This window comes from Pogoniulus pusillus, chromosome 8 (genome assembly GCF_015220805.1).
Source record: "Pogoniulus pusillus isolate bPogPus1 chromosome 8, bPogPus1.pri, whole genome shotgun sequence".
Taxonomy (NCBI): domain Eukaryota; kingdom Metazoa; phylum Chordata; class Aves; order Piciformes; family Lybiidae; genus Pogoniulus; species Pogoniulus pusillus.
This window is the reverse complement of record NC_087271.1, coordinates 21317162-21344345: the sequence shown is the minus strand read 5'-3', so window position 1 is coordinate 21344345 and position 27184 is coordinate 21317162. Positions and strand designations below refer to the sequence as shown.

At 37.1% G+C, this 27184-nt stretch overlaps 1 protein-coding gene across 14 annotated transcripts in view; it reads right to left on the bottom strand.

Annotated features, from left to right (window-relative positions):
• BEND5 (BEN domain containing 5) overlaps window positions 1-27184 on the bottom strand; it is a 1203882-nt gene that overhangs the window by 1167501 nt on the left and 9197 nt on the right. For all 14 annotated transcript variants that reach the window (XR_010303081.1, XM_064147552.1, XM_064147553.1 and 11 more), the window contains exon 2: window positions 19779-19901. Coding sequence is in view for 13 of the 14 variants with exons in the window: in XM_064147552.1 (XP_064003622.1) it covers window positions 19779-19901 (123 nt within the window). In the remaining variant the exon portion in view is untranslated. The remainder of the gene's footprint in view (window positions 1-19778; window positions 19902-27184) is intronic.

Here is a 27184-nt window from a genome sequence, read left to right as displayed (position 1 = left end):
TAGAGTGTGTATCACTTCAATGTGAAAATGCCTTGTTAAAGTTCATTTTAATTTAAAGCCCCCTTTTTGTCATTCAAAAAGCTTTAGCACAATGAAAGAGTCTTTGTCACTTTCATAATTAGCCCCTCTTGCACTAAATGAGAATAAAATCTGATCAGAAGTCCATACAGGCAAGGTCATAAATCAAATAGAAAAGCTCCATAAACAGTCCTGCAAGATGTCCAAAGGCACACACAGCTTGGAATTAAAGTAGTGTAGTCAGGATCCACTCCCAGGATCACAGCACAAAAAAGCCCCAATAATATCTGTTTGACAGGCTAAATTTATCTCCATATTCTGCAGCACTATAAACACATTTCGCTGTTTAGATACAAAAGCAATTTCAGCACCAAGGACAATTCAGGAAGGCAAACAGCTGTTAAAGTACCACTACTGCCGTTTGCCAAACAAAGTCAAATTAATTTAACTTAATGCCCCCACTTCAAACTGTGGCATTACAAAAAGAAAAAAAATTATATCCAGATACAATCATTGTCATAAAGCAGAAACAAAAATTAGATTAACAGATAAAACTCCTTAGGAAACCAAGTTTAATTTTATATACACAAGTGAGTATTCAGCCCAGCTCAGATGTAAACTGGATTTTATTCAACTTATTTTCATTTTCAGATGGGAGTAAAAAGATATTTTGAGAGATGTAATAAAATTCTCAACCTTGGACAGTTATGGCAAGAGTGACAGCACATCACTTTCTCTACTTAGAGTTCATCAGAATACCAACAGGAATCCAAGCTATCAACATCTTATTTTACATCCCATGTTAACAGAAAGTGAGGATCTCATCAGCAATTGATGCCTGAAACATGGAGAGAGTGGAGGGCAAGGAGAGGGCAAGTTAGGAAGTCAAGGGCGATACCAAAGAGGCAGTAGGCACTGAGAATGGGTATTCCAGAACAGGTGTACTTTTTGCAGTTCCATGTATTACACTAGCATTGAACATTAATTTTAAATATTAATCAGCTGAAAGTCATTTGTAAAATAGCTATATCCATACAAACAGGATTTTTCATGACTAGCCACATTTATAGCCATGAAGTTTACATAAATGTGCAGACACTCGGATTTATTTGTACCTTCAAGCACATAGCCATGTGAATTAAAAATGTGCGCCATGAGCTTTTGTTTTCTAACAATATTTTCTCTGCAGAACCAAATTGTTAGAGTAATTTCTCTAGTCATGCAAACACCAAACTGCTTTCAAAATAATGGCTTGGTTGGAGGGTGTGGGTGGTTATATGTCTGTCATATGTTCCCAAAATTTCAGGTTACACTAATTATACAGTGATTGTTAAGTAATTCAGTTCCACATATTTAAGAAGCATATGAAAATCAATCTGCTAAACAACAGACTGAAGAGCGTTAATGTGACCAAAAGACATTTTTTGCATCCTCATACAGTCTCACACTTCAGTTCACTGACAGTAAACTTCTCAAGTTGGTTAAAAGGTAGTGAGGACACAAGTGAGTGTCTTTTTGGATACTGCCACCAGTGCTTATATTACAACAGAAATGTAATTTGCTCTGTCTATCAGATGTGCAGGTACCTTAAAAGTGCAAACTGCAAACTACTGTCCAAACAAACCAAGCCTGGTCATGTAGGTGAGTAAAGAAAAAATTGATTTAAGATGGATGGGATGAGAATCTGAGTCAGACATTCTTGAAATTGAACTTCCTCAGGTTTGTTTTTTTTTAATAAGTACTCCAAAAGCCAGTAGAGCTTTTAACCAAAAAGCACATTTTTTAACTATCAACTAGGTTAACTGGTTTTAAATATAGAAAACTCAAAATTACTAAGCAAGAAGGAATAAAAATCAAAACTGTTCTCTCCTGCTCACTGTGCCCTTGCAAGCACACATTATGCCCACAATTGCCTTTTGTTTCCTACTCAAAGACCTTGCTACAACTGCAACAAATTCTGGACTGCCCCTGGATCCCCAGGTAAACACTGTCACCTCTATGGTTGATCTTGTATCCGTTCCTTGTATTTATCAACAATTTCTCAGCCTCCAGGTGCCCCAGCCTCCCTTCTTGCTGCGCCCTCATTCTCCTGCCCATGGCACTTTGTGTTTTGAAGGTATCTCACTTCTGAGTTGGCTCAGGGGCTCTCAGCAGAGGTCAGAACCTCCGTCTTTCTATTGAAAGAGCACAAATGAAACAAATAACCTCTTTCAATGGGTTTAAACAGAAAACTTCATCAAATTAACATTGTAAAAGGTATCTTCAAATTTTCTGTTTATCCCCAGCACCTCCTGATTCTCATACTGTGTATCCATGTGGGTACAATTCAACTGTTACAATCACACAACTTATACCAGGTAGGTCCTTCTCAGCATGCCCTTAGTATTCAGCTGCTTTACACTTCATGTAAGTGAGGCAAGATAGAAAAGGAGAGCCTTTATAAGCAAGGATTTCAGATCTTCCATTGCCCTCATGCCAACAAAATTCTCCTACCTTCTCTTTTACTATTATTATTCACATTTATCTTCAACATACAAACCCCAGCGTAAACCATGACTTTAAAAGTTCTATGAAATACAACTGTTCTTTGAAGTTTCATTTCCTAACTGCTACAGTGGAAACAAAAAAATCAGCACCTCTGTCAATTGAGTCTCAATGCAACCAATGCCTTTCTGCCTGTCAAAACAGGAAATCATTACAACTGAAACATCCTCAAGAAACAGCTCTTTATATCCTAGGTATAGTAGCAGGCAGAATGGCAGCCAGAAAACCCAGAGGAGGCTGCAAAGGTATGGAGACAGGACAAGGATTGCATCCATGAAATAGTGTCAAGTATGCTTGTTCTAGCTGGGCTGACAGGGAACCAGATGTTCTGGAAGAGGAAGGGAGGGCCTCACAATTCATACATATGTTCTGAGCTTTTCTGCCTATTTCCATCACACTGCAGGCCTCATCCGATAAGAAAGCAAGCACTTTGTCTTACAGATAGCACCTTGTTTCCAATAAGGAGACACATAAATGTAATCCTTCAGTAGATCTTTAGCTGAGCTGCTGCAATCTTTGTAATTTTACTCTGTGTAACGAAATAAATTATAAGACAAGAGAAAGCAAATTGTTCTCATACCACTCATTTCTATAGGTAGGCCAAAGTGCAAGGTATAGTCAGAGGCTTAAGTCAATAAAGTATTTTCAAAACCTTGGATAGTAAGCTAAGTGGGAAGTTTGGGCTAAAGGCACGGATTGTAGAGATGCTCCTATATCAATAGACAAAGTCGATCACATGAGATACAGATTTTCCCACTCTTCTAGTATTTCTTTAATATCCAGAATTTTTTAGCTTATCAAGATGTGCAATTAAGTTTGATTTTGGATTCTAATTAACTGGATTAAAAGGAATATTTCTTCTATTTGATTGTATCTTCATGTTTATTCTCTCTGGGTATCTGTTTGGTTGGACCATAGTTTTCCTTTTTTTTTTTAATAGTAACAATAAAAGAAAGATGTAGGTTTTTCAAACAGACAAAATCTTCTTACAAATTACTTCACAAAAGCAGAAAACAAATCAATATTTCCAAAGCAATTAGTACCTAGATGACAATACAGTGATTGTTGAGCTGCATTATTCCTTTTGTGGTCATGAAGTGACCTTGGTCAATTATATAGTTCAAATGTTGCTTTTGAGACTTCAAAAGCAGTGACATACACACACATTTAGCAGTACTATTTCTATTTAAAATTAGTCTTATTGGCTTTCCAAAGAGAGGTGCCACTTTAGCTCTATTTGTGTAAGAACTCAAAGATGTATCAAACCTTTTCAATTAAAAATAACAACAAACCTCACTGCTTTTGTTGTATTCTGCATTGTACTTCTAATAGTCCACCCTGTCACTGAATCCATAGCAAGGTCATTTTATAACAAACTCTAATCCCAAAAAAGGATTCTTTGTTCTCATATAAAAAGCTGCTGGAGTATTAATATAAGTCCTTTTGAGTCTGAATCTATGTGCATGCACTTTACTACACATTCATTGTCACACACAAAAATCTCTTTCTCTATTAAATGCATTAGAAAGATTTATTACATTATGAAACATAGTGCAAGAGGTTCCATAGCAAAACAATTATCACTTTAGGAAGTAATTATTTTTGGCTCCTAATTTTAATAATATTCCAGCTCTTTAACACTTTAAAGTGTACCTTTTTCTTTATTTACTTAGAAATAAAAATGTGGCTATTGAACATACTACAATTTTTATGTGTTACTATCAGTAGTGAAAAACTTTTAAATAAAAGATATATTAACATATGCCCCTAACTTTAACCAAATAGACATACTTTTTCAAAAGTCAGTCTTGAAAACTAATGATGAACACCCTCTATTAAAACCCATGGGGTTCAAGGTAGCACCACCTGCACGTATGATACTACAGGACAATTACACTAGCCTGTACTCTCATAAGGAACTGAGTCTCCACATTCCTCTGCAAAACATTTGACATAATGATACTCAAATTATATGAGGGCATTTTTCTGGTATCAGCTGGTAAACAATAATAAAAACAGAGTAATGATTGGCTAATAATTTTCTTTGGTGCCATTACTGCAATACAAAATTATTTTATAGGACTAAAACATGGCAATTTAAATAGTAATAATAAATAAATTTATCTTGCTTGGTTAGATTTTGTTGGTTTTGAGATATTCCTGCTAGATTCAGGATAATTCACAAACTATATCTTTCAAATGTAGCATCCACAGTAAAATCACACTGGATTGTATTAATCAGCCTATACTTCATTTTGTCCGTATGTTCTAACTCATGCACTTTGGAACTTCATTTTTTTACAATATAGTAGCCTGTATCTGTTATCACTATGAAGCCACATTGACAATAAAATCTAAACTACAGCTTTCTGATTTCAGTATCCTTTATTTCCCATTTGAATCCACAATTTAACAAATCTTCCAGTTATTATTATCAGGTAGCCAAGCTTGTTACGCTACTCTCAAAGCACACAGTATTTCTTCTCTCCTTATCTGCATTAAATCAGCCAAAATTGAATAGGTTGCAAAAGATAATGCTTGTTCTTCCTACCTTTCCTTTACTCAGCTGGTTTATTCTTCATTTGTCTGAGTCAGTGGAGATAACTTACTGATTTTTTCAACTGTTTTTAAGTTTTCCTGTACTGCTGAAATAATATCAGTTATTGTTCCATTATATCTGAAATAATATCTATTATTCCTAATATCTGTTGAAGCATGGCAGACTAAAATAGCAAAGAAAGTCCATCTTATCCACCACAATTCAGGATGACACATACTTTGTTCAATTTTAGAGTAATCAAAGGTGTGGGCTTAAATCCAATTAGTGTACTTCAAAGAAAGTAATGTCAAAATGCTTCAAATGGTTATTCTGCTATATAACACTGATGCTCTTATTCTGTGAATCTTAACTTCTGTGAGACTCAGATCTATGAACCATAAAATGAAAAAAAAAGCACCTTGTAAAGTGCACGGTGATCTCCTGCAGTAAGAGATTATAAAGCATAAACCGTTATTAACTAAGCTGATATTCCAAAGAGAAAATAAAAACAGAGGTCTTGGAAGTCTTGCATTCACACCCTAAGAAGTGTTTAGATGTCACAATGATTGATATGCAACAGACATGTTGGGCAGACACTTGTAACTGAACTAGACCATGATCACTCTATCTGTTCTTATTTTCATGCCATCTAATCTCTCTTTTTTTCTTGCAGCATTTGCTTTTACTGACCTCTGTCCCACTGAATAACAGAATATTCTCCCAATAGCCACATGAGTATCAATTCAGAGAAAGTTTCATTAGCTTCATTAGTTTCAAAGCCAAGAGAAATCACAGTTTTGCAGAAATTTGTCCACTGATTTCTGCCCACTGATTTCTGGCATCTGTCAGTTAGATCCCCTGTGCTTGAGTAAAGACTTAGAGGGCACAGTTGAAGTTTCTGGTAAAATGCATTTCCTGTCCAAAAGAACACGCAGACTGATTAAGGATAAAGAATCACCAAGCATAAAGACAAGAGTTCCAGATTCCAGTGCCATTAAGTAAAAAATAATATTTTTTAAAAGGCGATTAATTTTGGAAAGATGGATTTAAGAAAATCTTTATGTGGAAGGTAGTAGAGATATTTGTAGAGAAAATATCGTGAAAATGAGAAACCACATCTGAAATAAATGGGACAAATGTGTTTACTGATGAAAATTCAAATGCAAATATGAGGAAAGGAAATAAATGGATCACAAAATCCAAAAGGATAAAGACAGCACACAGATAGGAATAATGAAAAACAAAGCAGATGCTAATGGAAGGCAAATAACATAGACTCCTAGACACGAGGATAACGAGGTTACACGTGATATAGTATTCAATGTACAGGCTCAGGAAGTGGGGCTCAACATTCTCTCAACATACAAAAGATAATTCAGCAATGATATTTATGAAAATGCAGACAGGAAAGAGAAATAACAGGCAGGATAATATTGTGATAATCAAGGAAGAGGACAACAGGTGTTTGGAATGTGAGAATGCATCAATTCTGAAGCTTTTGAAACAGAAGAACCACAGGAAGTACATGCAGTGATAACGAAAGTCAAGTGTCAACTGGTTATCAACTTTTATTTTTTCAGATTAAAGCATCAATTAATTATGTCATTGTTGGTCCATTCCTTGTCTTTACTGTTTAGTAAGTAGTACATCTATGACGCATTTCAGACATGTACATCAGCATGTGTCACCTTACCCAGATCAGGCACAAATTAGCTAGCTGGGATACTCTGACAGCAATGTGTTTAAAGCAGTACAAAACTCAGAGTGAATCAGCCATCTCAGTATTTAGCCAGTCTCAAGACATTTGGGCCTATGCTAACATTGCTGTGTAATCAGATTTGACTGTGCCTAAACAAGTGGCAATAAACTGAAAGCAGGTATATGTGCATTGATGCAATTACTGGAGCACTGAAGATACGTCATTGTACCACCTAACAGCAACACCAGTGATACATGTAAAGCATGATATAAATGAAACTATGTAAGCAAATAAAAACTGAAAATAAGACAAAAAAGAACACAAATGTAAAAAAAAATATTAGGCAATCATTTCAAAACTCACTGTGGACATAATTTTTTAAACTCACCACTCAAATGCTGAAAGGAAAAAAATCCAAATGTATTAGCTTGTTTGGTTTTTGGGTTTTTCTTTACTGCATTCATGAAAAAGCTTTAAAAAAATTTTACATTGCAAATCTAACATCCATTTACCATCTTAGAAAAGGCTACTAAAAATGAATTATTCATATTGTGGTACAGTAGCAACAAGAAACATTCAGAACCATATTTTTTAACAGCATACATCATACTTCTTAAAAACAAGAAGTTATCTTGCAGTTTCAGAAGACAGAGAGATGTGGTTTTAGCAGAAATTGTTAAAATATAATAATAAGCCGTAATATATTATGCTAATTTACCCTCACATTGTTATTGTAGTAAATCTTGGAATTCTAGTAGCTGTCTGAAGAACATATAGTGATAATATATGGTTCGTTCACAGTTTGTTCTGAGAAATACCAATACTAAATCAAAACTAGCATGCTAAAGGCTGAACCTAGAAGGCAATTAGGTTACTAAACAGAATCAATAAAGGCAAAACTAAGCTCTGGATGCATCTAAAATAATGTGCTTCCCAACTAATAACTTATATCCAAATTCCTGTTAGGCTGAGCAAAATATTCTAAAATACTTTCCCCTAAAGTCAGATAGCATCAATCTGAGAATAAAAATACTTTTAGTTTCTGCAGAAACACCTCTTTTGAAGTATGTTTTTCACATCCAGTACTCTTGCAAAAGTACAGGCCATTATGCTTTTCAGATTGTTTTGTCTCTTCTTGCATTACAGCGGCAGCTCCAACAAGCAAAGATCTTAATTTGGCTTGTTAAATTTGGAGCAGCACGCAGTTGAGAATTTTAAAACAATTCAGAGAACAACAAGAAGAACAGAATCTATCTGAAGTGTTCAAAAAAAAAAAGGGGGGGGGCGGGAAAGAGTGGGAGGATAATCTTCTAAATTATTTCCAAGGAACCTCTGGAGATTGACTAGTCCACCCGCTCTGCTCAGAGCCGGGACAAGAACAGGCAGTTGCTCTGTACTGCATCTTCTAAGGTTTTCAATACCTCCATGGATGAAGACTCCACAGCCTCTCTGGGCAGCCTGTTCCAGTGCCTTCAACTCACTTTAAAATAAAAAAGATTTTTAAAAAATCATGTAGGAATCAAGGAAAAGAAATACTGCTCTCCCAGTCAGTGCTGCCTAAGCCACGTATCAAGCAAATCAGCAGCACCACATGCTGCGCATCTTACGGTAACAGAAATGGCAGCACTGCACTGCTGGTGCAACATGGCCAGAGGCCCTTGGAGTGCAGGACCTGAGGCAAACATTTCAGATGTATTTTCTCTGCTTTGGTCTGTTTCCTTCTGTCTCCTTATTCTTTATAACATCACTATTTGATCAAATCCAGTAGACATAATACAAGTTATGACATTTCCCAAATTTCATTCATCATTTGGTTCATATGAAACTGATGCAAAGCGCTCTTAACATTTCTCAGTCATTTTGCACTCATTTCACACAGCTGAAATTTACTACCAAAAAAAATATGCCAGGCAGTCAAGAACCATGTCTTTTGTGCTGCTGTCTTCTGCAAAAGAGGGATAATATGAGAGGTTATTGAACTAACTGAACAAAATACCACTATTCAGTCTAGAAGAATATTTCAGCCTTCTCCCAGATGAAAATAAAACTTTTCCAATATCTCTTAGCTCCAAAATATTTACCATCCTGGTGCCACTTTATCTTTTATTCTGAATACATTCATTCCTGCTTATAATCTGTATATAGTATTGTGGAGGGTTAGGAACTTCCTCCCCCCAGTTAAAATCCACCAGACCTGCTCGGACAGATTGGAAGCAAGATACAGCTATATCTACAGCAAAGCTAAATTTAAACACATATATACACAACATATTTACATCTATGATCTAATTTCTCTCATTAGAATATTCCAATAAGCCTTAAACCACTACAAGTATCATCTGCATAAGCAGAGTAGAGAACACTTCTCAATTTCTTTTTGTTCTGAATGGCTCTAATTTAAAAAGACAGAGATTAAGGATACAAACAGGACAGCGAAGGCAGACAAATATTCTAGGAAAACAGCAAGGAGAAGCATACCTAACAAAACTAGCACCACCAAAATTTTTCCACTGCCACTGCTCTTCACTCCTTGCCCTGGGTTTGAGAACCCAGCAGGATGACATTCTGGAAGGGTGGTTGGCAGCTCTTATTAAGGCTTAAAATCAGATGAAAAAATCTAAGGTAAAGGTAAGGCCTGCACTACACCCATCTGAAGAGACTGACCTGGACCTACCAGTGTCTGAAAACTAAAGCAAGTCTCTATTTTAAGAAGCAATTATTCAAAGCAATTATTTCCTTAGTCAGTAACTAAAGAACAGGTCATCTGTTACTCTACAGAGTAACCATAGATTTATTCAAATCCAGTGCTTTTATATGAGAAGAATTTTGCATCTCCTCATTAGTGACTTCCAATGCTGTTATGAAAATGTTTAGGTAAAGCATAAACTCAGCTGGATCATTTTCTTCTTACTTTCGGCTGCCCCAGGCCTCTATTGTGTCACTATATATACATACCTCTGTACATTCATGAGTGATTAACTGATGTCAAATTCATGTTCGTACTAACATGTGCAGTTTGAAATAAACACAGCTGCATTTATGTCAATGATTTTATATTCAAATATATCTGATTATGCTGAAATAAACACAGCTGCATTTATTTCAGTGATTGTACATTCAGATAAGGATATTTGTTCAGTGTAATGTAATGTTCCTTCACACTGGCAGGGACATTGCTATTCTTTCTCGTATTTCCCTCTATCATTTTTCCAGATGGAAAATTTTCAACAGAGCCAGAAAAATGGAAACTGGGAAATTTATCACAGAACCTGGTATATATGAAAATCCTTCTCCTTATTCTCAAAAATTACTCAAACATCTCTTAACAAAGTAACTTTGTTGTTGATTCTTTAAAGTTCCTTCTCTGTCAAAGACCAAGTGTACAAAGAACCCACCAAAACTGAAAGCTAGATGGAAATAGAAATATCAGGAATGTATAGTGAGGTTGTTTCTGCATTGAGGTTGTTTCTAGACAACTGTTGTTAATGTTAGCACCATCTTCAACCACTACCTTCCTAAGAAATCGAGTTTGAATGGAAAAAATAACTGTAAGACTTTCCTCCCTATTATCTGATCAAATTATAGTTTTGCATGATCTTAATTTTGGCTTGTAAATATACCCTGATAATAAGAGATTATCACATATTCTAGAAGTGATTAACCATTTAACCACATGTATTTGTTTGGTGAGATCAAGCCTAGCCCAGTATCTCCCAGAAATGCATCCTTAGAGAATTGCATAGGAACATACATAGCAAACATTTGAAGACAGCACCCCAGAGTAATTTACCCAGTTACAATGCTGAGTTTATGGACCTTCTGAGTCAGACATGGTGTCAGTGCTTAGTAGCTCTCAACTGATTTTTCTTCCCTAGTCTTGTCAGTTTGGGTTTTTTTGCTTGAAAGCAGGACACATGTAATTTTTAATATCCAGCACATCCTGCAGGAAGAAGCACCATAGCTTAATTAACAATATGTGAAGAGCCATTCTTCATTGTTTGCCTTCAACATGCCAACTGCTAATTTCATTTGCTGGCTCTTAGTTTTTGTATAAAGACAACCAATAGAACTACTCTTTCCTATTCATTGACATTTTGACTAAGAATCATAATTTGACAGGCCTTGAATGTATTTTTTCTCAGTTGTCTCTGTTTCAGACTAAAGATTCCTACTATATTTGGTCATTCCTCATACAGAGGCTGCACAAAACCTTCTCTGAACTTTAAATTATGCAGTCGAAGACATTTCCTCCCTGCATTTCAGGTTGCTTATTCCAGACCCCTTAAGTAATCAAACAGCAAATCTATGCATATGCTTGTATACTAGCTGAGGAAATGCAAATCTGTGTAAGGGGCAGAAGAGAAAGGCTAGATCTCGAAGAAGGCAGCATGCTAATCAGATGAACAGAGCGTAAAAAGTATAATCAGCACCCCAACTGCAATTAACATCCTAATTCTTTGATGATGCTATTACATTAATTCTTCTTGCATCATCTTTATCTCCATAAGTCATTAATATCTATTTCCCACAAGTTAAGATACTCAGATTTGTTAGCTGGTATCACATCAACACTAAGCACGCTCCTACTCTTAAAAATGTCTTCCATACCATATACTCTTTAGATATTTAAAAGGTTAATATTTAGTTCCATTTGCAATGCTGACCTAGCAAGAAACTAATTTGGCATTACAGCAGTAACATCAATTTCCCATGTAACTTTAGTAATGCATTTACTGGAAAAAGATTAATATCAATTCCATAAATCATTCACATGCTTTTTCCGGAGTTTGAGACATCTGAGTAATGTCATATATGTTAACTGATACTGCTTTGTGCATGCTACATCCATTAATCTATGCCTAGGGTCATCATTAAAAAACAAAACAAAAAAATAGAAAAAAAATCAATATTTTGTTCTTTATTTTTTTTCTGACTTCTAACTTGCAGTAATCCAAATTAATACTCTGATAGAATAACACTGATCTGAATTTGGAACAGACAGCACAGAATTCTCTCTACGGGTAACAATAACTTTTAATAACTTTATGAGAAACATGGCATAAATTAATGTCAACAAATAAGGAAATTCCTAAAATAAAATGCTCTGTTAATCAGACACACCTCAATGGCACCAAAGTAGATGAAAACAGGTATCATTACAGAAATATATAGACTTTCACTTCTTCTATTTGTACATTGCATATGGGCCTTCTCCTAGAAGTGAAAACCAAAAGTCTACCCAATTTAATGATTCTAGCTATACATGACGTATTATAATACAGGAAATTTGGAATAATTAGGTTTTGCTCCCAAACACAGTTTAGTCTGCTATTATAAGTGTTTACACTGAAAGAAAGTAGCTTCAGACAGCTTTTGCACACTTTTTTTTTCTATAAATATGCCATTATTATATTTGCTGATGTTACTTTATTCCTCTTCTAGGCCATCACAGCAGTGCCACTGAAATCAAGGCAAAGAAGGGTGTTTCTGTTCACCTAAATGTAAACACATAGGGGATCAGCTTCTTTAGCCTGCTTTGGAAGCATATTACAATTCCATACTAGATGGCCAAAATGAAGCTATTTCCTAGGGCAGATTTCAGGTTTCCTCTGAACATAACGCTAACATTATTGTCTTCTGTACCATCTCAAGTTTCCATTTTTAAACCTTTTACAGACAAAAAAATCCATTTCAGATATTTTGCCACACAAATTTTGCAGTATTTTGCTAACCACAAGTAAAATTAAGCTCACCTAATTTTAGCTAAGTTACATGCCAAGTCTTAGCAACTGGGACATAGGCACCCCCAAAGGCCAATTCAATCCTATAATATCTTTGCTTTTGTTCCAAAGATATCTTTCATGGTAAAGCTCAATGGCCTATTTCACGCCTGTAAGTGGTTACAATGAGATCAGCGGAATTACAATCACTTACTGCAATTTTGAGTGTTGTGAAAAGTGTTTTATAAGTACATTATCCTATTTTTGAAATATAGAAAGATATTTAAAGCCTTAACAAAAAATGATACGATATTTCTCAGTCAAATGAGATCTCTTAATACATTGTAAATCTTAACTTTTCCCAAATGATTAATATAATTTCCAATCCATCAGCACTGATTATTTTTTTTATATCAGGGTTCTAACACAAGATATTTTATAAACCCAATGTAGGAAAAGACAAACTGATGTTTCTCAGTTGTTTTAACTGCAAGGTGGTGGTATATGAGTCAACACAATAATATGAGGTTTACAGTAACTCAAATTGAATGTAAAATTTTACAAAACTTTAATTACAACCTTTTGAATATAAACCACAATATACAAATTACCCAATCATAACATTTTTTCATTAAAAAAATAAGAATTCATGCAAAGGATAGAAGATTTAATGACTCTTGGCGGAGTTCCACTTTCTGGATGAAACGAGAATAAATGCAGACAGCAGCTTCAATTCCAATTTCAAGAAACAGAGCATTTTTTAACATTTAAACAGCATTATATTTGACTAACAAGCCAAAATATGTATTTTCAAAACCTTATGAAAAGCCCCTGTATTTAACAGTATGAATGCTGAGATTTACAAACCTCCGTGAGCCAGCACCATTCCTTCAATCCTCAAAAGTAATCATAAAACAAGCAATTTGAGCCACAAGTAGCAGAAACTTAAGCTTGGGGTTTTTAACCATCCCCTCAACACATTACAGCCTACCATCTAAACTGCAACTTCCTTCCATGTTCCCTTATGGCATCCTGCCAGGCAAGACAGAAAGCACCATGGTTAATCCAGGCCATAGTGACCAATACGTCTGTGGTGAGTGACACACCAGATGATACCAAACAAAGGGAACCATTTTGGAATTTCATTTTTATTTTTTCAGTAAAACCATGGATGGCTGTGTCAACTGAAGGTTTTTGTATGACAGTTCTCTACATCACAACCCTGAGGAGGCAAAAACTACAGCCATTTTGAGCCTACTCGGACAAAGACATAAAGGCAACTTGTGAGTACACTCAGCAAACAACCTGTATGATGAGAAAGAAAGCTGTAGATGCCTCTGTGGGCATCTGTGTATTCTGAGATGAAAGAAACTTTGGTCCTCTGAAAGCCGTATGAGCACTGCAGTGAAGACTGCCACTGAGTGGAAGACATTTCTTACAGACTTTTTGGAAGAGTACCCTTGTAACAGTTCAAGTACAGACTGAATGCATGACAGCATGAATTATGCTTTGTAGCCTACTAGAAGAGGTGTTGATGGACTTTAAGCAGTCTAAGATGAGGTATTTCAAAGAACCAGACATTCATATTGTCTCATGACATTCTCTAGACTACCACAGGAATCCAGCATGTGAACCTTCTCCTGATGTATGAGAGGAGTGTGCAGGGAACATGAATCTGCATTGCTTCAACACTCAAGAGAATCTCATCAATCACCAGAGCTCTCAGAGGATAGCATAAACTCAGATCTGTAGATTTCAATTTTTACACAAAAACAATGAAAAATATCCATGACCAAAAGCTTCTGATGTTTCATGATCCATTTCAGAGCTATAAGGTAGCTGTAATTGTGTATCTAATACAAGTAATTGTGTTCTGGACCATTCAGCCATCCTTTTGGGCTCTTGGAAGAAGTGATGCCACTATTTCTATATTTCTAATATATAATTCTATATTCTAACATTTCTATATATATATAATTCTAATCATATATATAATTCTAATATGTAATTCTATTTTCTAATAATTCTATATTTCTAATATAAATGACATTTTTGCAGCCTGCATAAGCAATGGGCAAATCCCTGCGGTTCCCATGCTTTGGGATCACTGCCAAAACTTATCCTCCTTTTTGCCAGGCCAGATTAGACTGGGACTCTGCACAAAGGGTCGAATTGGCACCAGCACCATAAAAATATTTTTCTCTTTTTAAGGACTGAGGCATTAATTTTATGTTTACTTCATCCACTTTGTAAAATACATCTGAAAGGCCTTGTGTGTATCATATAAAATTAATAAATTAAATTATTGTTACCTCACGCAGAAGCAAAAGTACTGCAGTTATATAAGTTCCCAGAAAAACAAAACAAAACAAAACAAAACACTGTTTTCCAGAACTGGAGGTATCACCTTCAAAAAACATCTGGTACAGGAAAAAATGACTAAGCAAATAAAATCAGATCTTAGTCACAGCACAGAAGAGGCTGCTGACTAAATTGATGCCCTCAGAAATAACATGCAGAAGACAGTAGGGGCAGCTGGCTAAAGTAAACTTTAAAGTCATTTAGATCTGCACAAAATAAAATAACTGAAATATCAATTCTCCTGGAGTATAAGATGCCAGATTCCCTGAAGAATATATTTACATCAAAACTTGAGCCTGATTCAATCAGAGAGGACTTTTTCGTACAGCGGCAGTGAATACGTCCTTTCCCCCGAAGCACTGTGTTCTGCAAAATTCCCAGTATTCCCACAACAGACAGGATGAGAGGTGAAGCCCTGCATTGCTGCATTGCTGCTGAAATGCAACTGTGTCAATAAGTTAATGCATTAATGGATATTACAAAAAGGAATTACAACTGACTGAACGTGCACATTTCAAGTGTGACAATTTCTTTTAAGCTGGTTTTATGTGCAGATAAAGGTGCATACATTTTTCCCTGACATTAAGATCAAAAACTGACATCCAAAAATGATGCTTTGGTATGCAAGAAATATCAATTTTCATCAGCTTCTTTTATGCTAATAGTAAATTAATGTAAAAAGCTTCTTTTGGCCATCATTTTCTTAAATGCTAACAAAGATAACAAGGAAGATTCCAGTTAGAACACTAGCTAAGGGAAACACAAATTCAAATTCTTGACACACTTGCAAGTTGATGATTCTCTGTCCTTCACTCCTCTATCATTTATAAGATACAGGGTTCAAACACCATGATTCATTTTCAATAACTGTATTTATTTTACAGCAATGATCTTTTCACTAGTATTAGATTCACTAAAAGTACATTAAGCCCAAGCTACAAACCGGTTAGGTAGCTCTTCTAAAAAAAAGCCTGGACAGCACAAGGCATCATAAATTTCAAGAAGTCAACAGTGTCATGCTTTTGTGAAAAAGACTAGACTGTCACATACTAGGAGTAACTCAATTGCAAGGCATGTCATGGAATAAACTCTACATAGTACCAGCACCAACTTATCTGAGTGTGATGTTCACCTTGGACTGTTGCCTGTGAAGAAAAGCATGGAGCAGCTGAAGAAAGACCAGAGGAAATAAGGGATGATAGGAAATCTGGAAAATGTGACCACCGAAGAACAACTGGGAAGAAACAGTGGTTATTCAACCTGAGGAAGAAAAGACACTCTAGCAGTTTTCCAATAAGTCAAAGAAGACAGCAATGATCTGCTTTGTGCACCTGTAGGACGGGAGATTTTTTTTCTTAAGAGCATTTCTACATAGAAAGAAAAGGGGTTTTATTTTGAGCAAATTACAGTGTTAGAATGGATTCCTGCTTTCTCATTGAAACTTTCCTCACTGAAAGTCTCTGAAAAGGATAGATAAATATCTGACAGAAATGGCAAAAATAGTGTGTGCTGCCTCTCAACAACAGAGTAGACTAAAAAGGCATCCCAAAGCCCATCTCAATTCTATTTTTTGTGATTCTTTGAAAGTAAAGCACTTTAAAAGCAGCAACTGGTCATTGGGTTTCAGACTACATAAAAACACACCTGAGTCTCAAATAAATTTGTACTTGTCAACACTACTTAATACAGTAATGATAGTCATTATGAAAATAAAAAAAATTAAATAGCTTTTTTCCTGCACATGTTATTTTTTTTTTCTGCTTTCTACAATTTTAATACCCTTCCCTATGCTGAAAGGTATTTACTTCCATTTAGGCAATACAAAATCATAGTCTTTGAAAAGTAGGCGTAGAAGGGAACCTTCAGTTTTATTAACCAGAGCTTTAAAAAAATACAGAATGTGACCACAGAGAAGGATGGAATCATATTTAATCCAACAGGGCAACCTGTTCCAGTCCCTCACCAACTTTACTGTAAAGAATTTCTTTTGTAGATCTACCTTGCTTCATTTTAAAACCATTGCTCCTTGTCCTGTCCCTACAAACCTTGGTAAAAGGTCTTTATACTGAAAGGCCACAAGGTCTCCCAGGAGCTGTCTTTTCTTTAGCCTGAACAACGCAAGCTCTCTCAGCCTTTCCTCATAGGAAGAGTGCTCCAGCTCTCTGACTGCCTTTGTGTTCCATCCCTGAACTCCTATAGCATGTCCATCTGTTTCCTGTAATGGGAATCTCCGGGCTGGATGCAGTACTCCAGGTAAAACCTCTTTTCTAAAGTATTCTTTAAAAAAGACAATTCCAGTAGGATATTACCATTTCAAAATGGTACTCAAAGAGCATCAGTAGACTAACTGTATAAATGTTATATACTACTGTTTAGATAATAGCATTAATAACAATTTGATAAAGTATCCAATAATCAGATAATTTGTTTTGACCAGTTAAGGTTCTGTAAGCAATTTCTTGGCTGACATATAACAAAAGATAAAGTGAATTTACATATGAAGTGTGTACGATATTAATATCATTCTTGCTAATACACTGCCACCACAAGAAAGTAAATTAAAATATTCATTTTATTCATATTTGTATTTTGGAGATGTCTGAATACACAAAGCTATGTCACAGTCTCATCATGCTACAACATAAATAAATACAGTATTTCAAATAGCATCTTCCTCTATTTCATGCTGCTGCTGTCAAAGTATATAAAGTATGACTGCTATCTCTGAATTGAATTTTTTTTTCATTTAAAAGTGCAATTATTTCTGTTGTTCAAAAATTGGGATTAAACCATCAGGTAAAGATTCACATTACCTAACAAATATTTCAATGGCTGCTATTGATCTTTTTCACTGAAGAACACCTTAACACAATAGATTTCTCACCTTGACCAATTGATTAATTTCAAAAGACATTTTCTGACACAAAAATTCATAAAACCCTATTACAAAATAGCATCCAAAGTATTTTTAAAAATACATAATTACAGTCTGAACCTTCAGAGACATATTTTTACAAAAGACACTCATTGTTCACTGCATCGTTTACACCTTTTACATAAAGCGATCAAAGCATTCAAATAACTAATTTTAAGATGTTCCCAGGAAACAGGAGCTAGCATTCTACCCCAAAGGATGTAACTCTTCACAAAAAAGGCTCATTTTACAAGACATTGTAACAGTTTGAGCATTACCAGTACCTCTCACACAAAGCACACTGAAAACTCATTTTATGCTGCCAAATGCCTTTTGTAGATATGGTGTTTAACAGTGCTCTGTACAACTGTAAGTCAATAATAACAGATAAAGCTAAAAATCTGAAGACATATATAGGTAACATAAAAATTGAAACAATGCTTCATATTCAGATATATATGGCATTGATAAGGAGACAGAGTGTCTGCTCAGCAAGTTCGCTGATGACACCAAACTGGGAGGCTTGGCTGATACAGCTGAAGGCTGTGTGGCCATCCAGTGAGACTTGGACAGACTGGAGAGCTGGGCACAGAGGAACCAAATGAGGTTCAACAAGGACAAGTGCAGAGTCCTGCATCTGGGGAGGAATAATAAACTGCATCAGTACAGGTTGGGAGGAGATCTGCTGCAGAGCAGCCCTGTGGAGAGAGATCTGGGAGTCCTGGTGGATAACAAGCTGTCCATAGGACAGCAATGTGCCTTTGTGGCCAAGAAGGCCAATGGAATCCTGGGGTGTATTAAGAAGAGTGTGCCCAGCAGAACAAGGGAGGTTCTCCTCTACCTCTACTCTGCCCTGGTGAGACCCCATCTTGAGTACTGCGTTCAGCTTTGGGCTCCCTAGTTTAAGAGGGACAGGGATCTCCTGGATAAGGTCCAGCAGAGATCTACAAGGATGATTAGGGGACTGGAGCACTGCCTGACGAGGAGACGCTGAGGAACCTGGGGCTGTTTAGTCTGAAGAAGAGAAGACTGAGAGAGGATTTAATCAATGTTTATCAATATCTGAGGGCTGGGGGTCAGGAGGGGGGACCGGCTCTGCTCACCTGCTCCCTGGGATAGGACAAAGAGCAACGGATCTGAGTTGCAGCACAGGAGGTTCCACCTCAACACAAGGGGGAGCTTCTTTACTATAAGGGTCCCAGAGCACTGGCACAGGCTCCCCAGAGAGGTTGTGGAGTCTCCTTCTCTGGAGACTTTCAAGGCCTGTCTAGATACATCCCTCTGTAACCTGAGCTAGGTTGTATGGTCCTGCTCTGGCAGATGGGTTGGACTCGATGATCTCTTTGGGTTCCTTCTAACCCCTAACACCCTGTGATCCTGTGATATATATTTACCTGCATACCCCACACACATACAAGAATACATGATCAATAATATTCTTTAAATTACAATAACCCTTGTAAAAAATAATTTCTCTTTCAGTTTGCAGTACCTTCCTAAAGTTTAATTCTCTTTCTACTGGCATCAGAGGCAGAACTTCTATTAACACCAGCAGTGTAGAATTAGGCCACAAGAAACAGAGGAATATATTCTAAGACAGTATGCACATTTTTGTAAAATCTTCTAACTATGCAAGGATAGGCTTGGCACTTCACAAGGCTAAACTTTCAAATTAATTTCTAAACCAACATATTTTAAGTATTGTATCTTTGATTAGTGGTCTAGAAATACTGCATATAAAACCACAATACAATCCATTTATGCATGAGATGAATCTGATGAAATGTACATTGTAGGTAAATAAATGTCACGTTTGAGCAGCCTGATTTTTTCATACTTTTACCTGAAATGTATCAGTGAGTTCAGTAGCATTTAATGCAAGTGTTCTTCAAAACTAAGACACTTTCTATAAAGATGAGTGATATAGTTAGAAGGGTTAATCTCATAACAACTGTAACATAAAATAATGCTGGAAACGCTTACCACTTTCAAAACAGGCATCAAATATAAGATGTCCTTTTTTAGGCTGTCCACAATAACCAGCTGGGAGAATAGTATACTTGCTCACATTCCCTGCTATGATATCATCACTTCCTATGGCAGTACCTGTTGCAGCAAAAACAAAAAGGCATGAGGATAAAATAAAATACTACACAAAAACCCAGAAGGATATTGTCCCATGCTCTTCTACATAACATGAAACTGGCACCATTTAACATATCCACAAACCAACTCTTTCTTTTCAAAATTTAAGAATTTGGATATAATAATGCATCATATGGTAAAGCTTCTCTACATAACAAACCACACAGCCTGGTTTCTTGTACATGCATGTCCTGTGGCTGAATGCTCTCATGTGCCATATTCTGATACTCAGCTGGATCCACTTCTTTTCACAGCAGCTCTCTAATATGTACATCCTGCATGGATTCCCTAGAATGGAACTCCTCAGCAGCATCTTAATTTATCATAATCCTCACTATGGGCATTAATGGCATATTTTTCCTCTATCCTGTTGCTTATTTACATGCATCTTAAATGAAATCAGAACCCTTAACGCTGTTCGAAAATTACTGGAAGGGAGAGGCATAGACCCATGGAGGGATGTGATTATCTCAGCTTTGCTTGCTTAGAAAACAAAACTCAGAAAAAGAGCTTAAGAGAAGGAGGGGAGGAAAGTGGGTTTAATTTCATAACAATATATGAGGACCTAAATTTCCTATGCAATGACAGGACTTTTGTCAAAATACATCATTAGGGCATACATTGAAAGCCTTGCTCTTCCAGTAAAACTTTACGGTGTAACGAATTGCAGTGTGCAAAAAATTTGTCTCCAAATAAGAATGAGAGAACACTGATTATTTCGAGAAGTGTACACAGAAGCAAGTTAATATTTGCATATATTTTTCATTAGAATTATTGTATACCAAAAGGGGTACACAATAATATAACTAGCTGTTCATTCTTCTGACACAGGCTCAGCATTTTATTCACTATATTTACTGTTTGGACAACAAATATTTAAGAACAGAAAAGCTTTCTTCTGTGTTTCAGATAATGGCAAGAACTGTGTATGTCTTCCAGTGCAGAAGACATGTGATGGAATAACGACATGATAATATCTTATTTCACTCTGATAAATAGGGCTACTAAGGCTTCTAGAAATAGACTTTCAGTCTGTACTGATTTTTTGACATTTAAATGGCTTATGGGGGATGACAAATGTGACATAAAGCTCAATTTGTTTTATTTTTATATTGAAAACTATTTCACACAAATGTTACAAGCAATTCATACTGGCCCTGAATGATGAAAACAGCTTATTAATTAAAACTGACCTTTCCATATATAAATGTATTCCACCCCTTGAGGCAAAACACCTTAGCCCAGGTAACAAATTATATCGATGTATTCGTGACACCACAGTTAGAAGGTCTGTCAGTTTTTCTATTATAGACTCCTATTTTCAGAGGTATATAAATCCCAGATTAAAAAACATGTACACCCAGGTCAACACCTGGCATATAAATCCCCAGTCTTCCCAGAGAAAACATTGGAAACTTACTCCCTGAGAAGTACTGGGACAGAACAGAGACAGTTTAAACCTTTTCTTACTTTCATAATCCAATAACTAAGTACTAAATAATGCATACTAGTATTTTCTTTTTAGCAAAACTATTATTTGCAACCTCAAGGTTATTTGTTTTAGACTAAATAATTACCCACAGATAGCAATCTGTGACATTTGAACTGTTTTCTTTAAATGCAAAACTACTACTTGTGAGAGTTATAGCTAATGGTTTTTAGCGGCAGAGTATAAAATCTGCTTAAAGGCTGGCAACACCAAAGGCAAACACGGACCTGGATGGGGTATCTGCCTATCTCCTCATACCATTCCTTCCTCTGCATCACACAACCTTGTCCTACTTTTGAGCCATGAGCTAACCAGGGAAAAAGGACAGAAAAGCTGTTTTAGCCCTTCCCAAGGAGTGAAAAAAAAGTGCTCTACGCCAGATTGGAAGTTTAAACGGAATTTCTATTTACAGCTATATACAGAAGGTAAAAGGAATACGTGCACAAATTAAGCCCAGCTGTTCACCTGGGCCTACCAGGCCAAAACCTTTCAGAGCCTTCCAAAAATCTTTCCCCCACCACCCAGCTTCAGCAGGCTCAAGAGCAGGCCAAACTGCACCCCCACCCCCAGACCCAGGCCTACCATAAGGCTTAACAGGCCTAGTGGCACAGCTGCCAGCCAAGGCCAGAAGAAGGCCTCTCCCTGGCAGAGATAATGGCAAGTGTGTCTGGTGAGAAGAGAAGAAAGAACTAAACAACTGGGTGTGCACTCCCTTAAATATAGAGATATACAGGAACACAGAACAGAATAACATACAACGTGGAACACAGGAATACAGAACACCTCTCTACTCTGCTGAGGCTGCACCTGGGGTACTGTGTCCAGTTCTGGGCCCCCCAGTTCAAGGGGGACATAGAACTGCCTGAGAGAGTCCAGCGCAGAGCCACAAAGCTGATGAGGGGAACGGAACATCCCAGTTACGAGGAGAGCATGAGGGAGCTGGGGCTGTGCTGTTTGGAGGAGACTGAGAGGTGACCTCATCAACAGTTATCAGTATGTAAAGGGTGAGTGCCAGGAGGCTGGAGCCAGACTGCTGGGGGATGTCCAGTGCCAGGACAAGGGGCAATGGATGGAAGCTGAGACACAGGAAGTTTCATATAAACATGAGGAGGAATTTTTTCCCTGTGAGGGTGACAGAGCACTGGGACAGGCTGCCCAGGGGGGTTGTGGGTTCTCCCTCTCTGGAGATATTCAAAACCTGTCTGGATGCATTCCTGTGTGATCTGCTCTAGGTGATCCTGCTCTGGCAGAGGCATCGGACTGGATGATCTTTGGAGGTCCCTTCCATCCCCTGACATTCTGTGATATCCTGGGACAATCTGCCCATTCACCTTGGACTCTCTAGTCTCTGGAAGACTTTCTTTATGGTAATACCAATTAACCTTTAACTTCCCTTAACCTACAACAAAGATGTAATTCAGAACACCATCCACAAGTAAACCATTTCCTCAGTTTCTGTTCAGTATCACTTTGAGAGTCCCCATATCCCTGTCGCAGTCAGTTAAGTTTTACCCATTTGTAATCCAACACCTGGATTCAATGATACAAAGAAAAATTCAGGGAAAACTTAAATTCAGATAAAAGCTCCACCACAAATACTTGAGCTCCTAGAGATGAAAGTGAAAAAATGCAAGATGGGCAGTTAACTAAGCAGAGCAGTAAGACCAAACTTTTCCAGATGAACGCTCACACATAAGTGTCAGCTAAAAGTACTCAGCTTCTTTCGGTTCTTAAAAGATAGCTGAGAAACACCACTTAGATAAAGAAACTAGAAAAGACTGCATTGATAATACTACCACCATAAGACACTGCAGGAAAAGCATGCAGAAGACAGAGCTTTGTCTTCCTTTCCACCTAACACAACATTTAAAAAAAACCCTGCCAATGGAGTCTTCACATGACACAGAAGGAAGCTCTCAAGATACTGTGTCCTAGCAAAAAGTTTCCATCTGCTGTCCTGCTCTAATGTAGCCATTCAGAAATGAGAATAAAATCATCAAATAGCCTATAACTAGCAATATTCACTGCCCCTTGCATGTTCTTTATTACACAGTACTTCGAACAGTCATTATATACTGTTGTTACATTTGGAGTTTTCTTATCTTTTGTTAATCTCTAAACATGCAAAACTGCAGTCTTTGAACTTCACATTATAACACAGCACAACAGCATTATGTCCCTTCTGGCATGTTCTCCTTGGGTGATAAAGAAAAGGGCAGACTATGGGCTGCAAAAGAGCCTGTACTGCTGAATTACTAGATTATAAAACATGGCTTCACGCTTGTCTGTTCAGCAGATGCAATGAGTGTTGCTGAGAATACATTACCATTCTCAGATGGAGGGAACTGTTAACACTGTGCCATAAGTCCTCTGGCCAACAAAGAGATACTGTCCTCACAACTGGGAGCCCTAAGCAGATTTTCCTGACTGAAGGCAAAGATGTATGACAGAACCTTGCAGGGAAGGGAAATAGTACTTCAACCTGAAACAAACTGAAAGGGAAAGAAAAGAATTAACTGAAGTACATCCTGTACACTATGCTTAAGGAGATCAGATTTTCCTTTGAAAAAAAGGTTAGATGAGCAAAGGCAAAAGTAACTAGCAAAGACATTTTCTCAGACTGTAGGTCTTATTTTGTCAATTATTTTTCTTACAGGCTGTAAGACACATAGCTATTTTATTCTAATTCTTCATAGCTTAAACTCCTGGAGTCTCCAGCAAATCCCTAGGATTTACTTTTACCACAGTATTAAACTTCAATGGTAATTTTCTATCGGGTATAAAATCTGCAGGTGTCTCAAATCTCTGTAAGTATATAAGATTTAAAAATAAAACCTGGGCAGAGACTTCTGTTATCTGCATTCATCACTACTGTCATCATGGGGACATTTCACATAAAACCAGTGAAAATTAATACAAGCAGTTACAGGGGAGTGGGATTCATGGGAGGAAGACTTTGGAAACTTTCAAAGGGTAAAGTCAAGATCTTTTCATTTAGACAATGATCTAAACAATATTTGCTGCAACAAACATCATGCAAATTTCAGTACATTTTATTTAAAACCTACAATTTCTAGGGGAAGCTACCTCATTGGTAAATAATAGTTACTCTTTGAATTGGATAAACAACAAGCCTAGCTTCCAGCTGTGACAAACTTCAGAATCCATGGAGTTAGCAGCCGGCAGCTACCCTCATGCTACATTAGGTAGGAGAGCACAGTTGCATTAAAACAGACATAGAAAAATAAAGAGAGAATTTGCCTGGAAAACCTGCATCATTCTTCTAATTAGACTTCCTGCCTAACGAGGGCAGTCAATTAGACAGGTAAAGTAATGTGATGGTAACTGCAAGTGAACTTTGTATTAGTCTTTCTTTAAATATTAAAAATGTCATCAAGACACCTCTCATTCTATCATAGGATCCTTATTTTAGACAACATCAGGATACATTTTGCTATTGAAAATTTCTATGGTATAAAGACCTAATAGCCAGATTCCCATCATCCTGGAGTTCTGTGTACAGTTCTGAAGCTCCCAGCACAGGGACATCAAACTGTTGGAGCAAGTCCAGACAAGACCACAAAGATGATTAGAGGGCTGCAGCAGCTCTGCTATGAGGCAGGCTATGAGAGTTTGGGGTCTGCAGCCTGGAGAACAGAAGGCTTTGAGGAGACCCTGGAGTAGCCTTCCAGTATCTGAAGGGGGCCTACAGGAGGGCTGGGGAGGGACTATTTACAAGGTCTTATAATGACAGGACAAGCAGTAATGAGTTTAAACTGGCAGAGGGGAGATTTAAACTAAATGTTGGGAAGTTCTTTCCAGTAAGGGTGGTGAGACACTGGAAGGGGTTGCCCAGGGAGGCTGTGGATGCTCTCTCCCTGAAGGTGTTCGAGGTTAGGCTGGATGAGGGGGTTGGAACTAGATGTTCTTTGAGATCCCTTCCAATCTAAGCCATCTATGATTCTATGATCCAGGGGCCAAGAAATGTTTCCAGATATCCTCGTAAAGCATTCCACTAACCTTAAGCAGCATTGTCATCACAGACCATAGAAAGAAGTGAATCTGAACTCTCAGTACAGTTTGCAATGAACAAAAATCCATTCAGATAACCAACAGAACTCTTGTTAACTCTTTAATACAAGTTTCTGGATGAATAGCACTCAACTCACGTTTTCACACCACTTATGGAAGATATGCCAGTAATAGTGCGTTATCTCCAACTCACGTTTTCACACCACTTATGGAAGATATGCCAGTAATAGTGCGTTATCTGTCGATCAGAAAACTGCACTCCTTTTACTATACTTATCTATCTACTAAAATCTTCAACTGATCTATCTAATAAAATCTTCGTCACCAGAAATGGGGAAAAAGTGAAAAAAAAAAAAAAGTACCAAATATGTTAACTAAAATATGTTTATTTTAAAACATTGTAAGAAACAATCAATTTCATGTGATGCAGAGATATATTCTTTAACAAGTATTTGGCATCTTGATAACATCAAAGATATTGTATGGTGCAACAGTTGTTATAGTAGCAATACTTTCTCAAAAAGAAAACCAAACAAATGCACAAAACATATAAATTGTAAACAAAAATATGATGCATCACATAAATCCCAAACTATCAAAGAGTAAATAATAGCTAGTCCTTAGAGCTGCATCTGTAAAAAAGCAATTGTATCAGCAAGTCCATCTTTTCCAGCAGATAAAAGATGGCTTAGAGAACTAGATCTGCACGTTAATAATAGAAGATGCTGAAACACCAGTTGAAGAGCACATATGAATTCAAGTTCTAGGTCAGTAAAAGACTTTTGGGGGGCGTTTCTACCAAGCAAGACGAAATTCTGTTTCTGATTCTGAGGCAAGAAAGGAACAGAAGGCTCAAATTCCTTATGTGGTAACATTTTATTTCGTAGGGTGCCACATCTGTTGGAAGTCTGTGAGCAAATTATTTCCCAAAGACAAGGAGGGTACGTGACCTGCAAAAAATACCGAGTCAAAACAGGCAAAGAGCTGCAGGATTTGCAACTGTAGTTGGTAGAAAATATCAGGCAAGGGCAAAAGCTCATGATACTACCCACAGAACTGCAAAAAGATGGTGGTTGAAGTCACTCAATATTTGCTGGTACCATCCCAAAATGCTATTAAATTTTCCCATAACACTCAATCCTGAAACAAAACAGCTTTTATACACCTGGTTTGGTATTATATGTGAATGACAATGGAGAAAGTGAGAGGAAAGGAAGAGAAAGACTTGTGGATATTTGTTCTATGTATAGTCACCCACTGTAAGCAAAGAGCAGGTTCAGGACCACCTAATGAACCTGAAGGTGCAAGAGACCATAGGGCTGGATGAGATCCACCCATGGGGTCCTGAGGGAACTGTCAGGTGAAGTTGCCAAACCACTCTCCATCACGTTTGAAAAGTTATGGCAATCTGGCAAAGTCCCTGCTGACTGGAAAAGGGGAATCATAACCTCTGCCTTCAAAAAGGGAAAAAAAAGGAAAAACCTGGGAACTATAAGCCAATCAGTCTCATCTCTGTGCCTGGTAAGATCATAGAGCAGAGTCTCCCAAAGGCCTTGCCGTGGTATATGAAACATGAAGAACAGGTTAATTGGTGTTAACCAACATGGCTTCATCAAGAGCAAATCATGCCTGACATCATGAGACACTCTCAGAAAGTTTGCAGATGACACCAAGCTGTGTGGTCTGATTGACACACTGGAGAGAAGAGATGCCATCCAGAGGC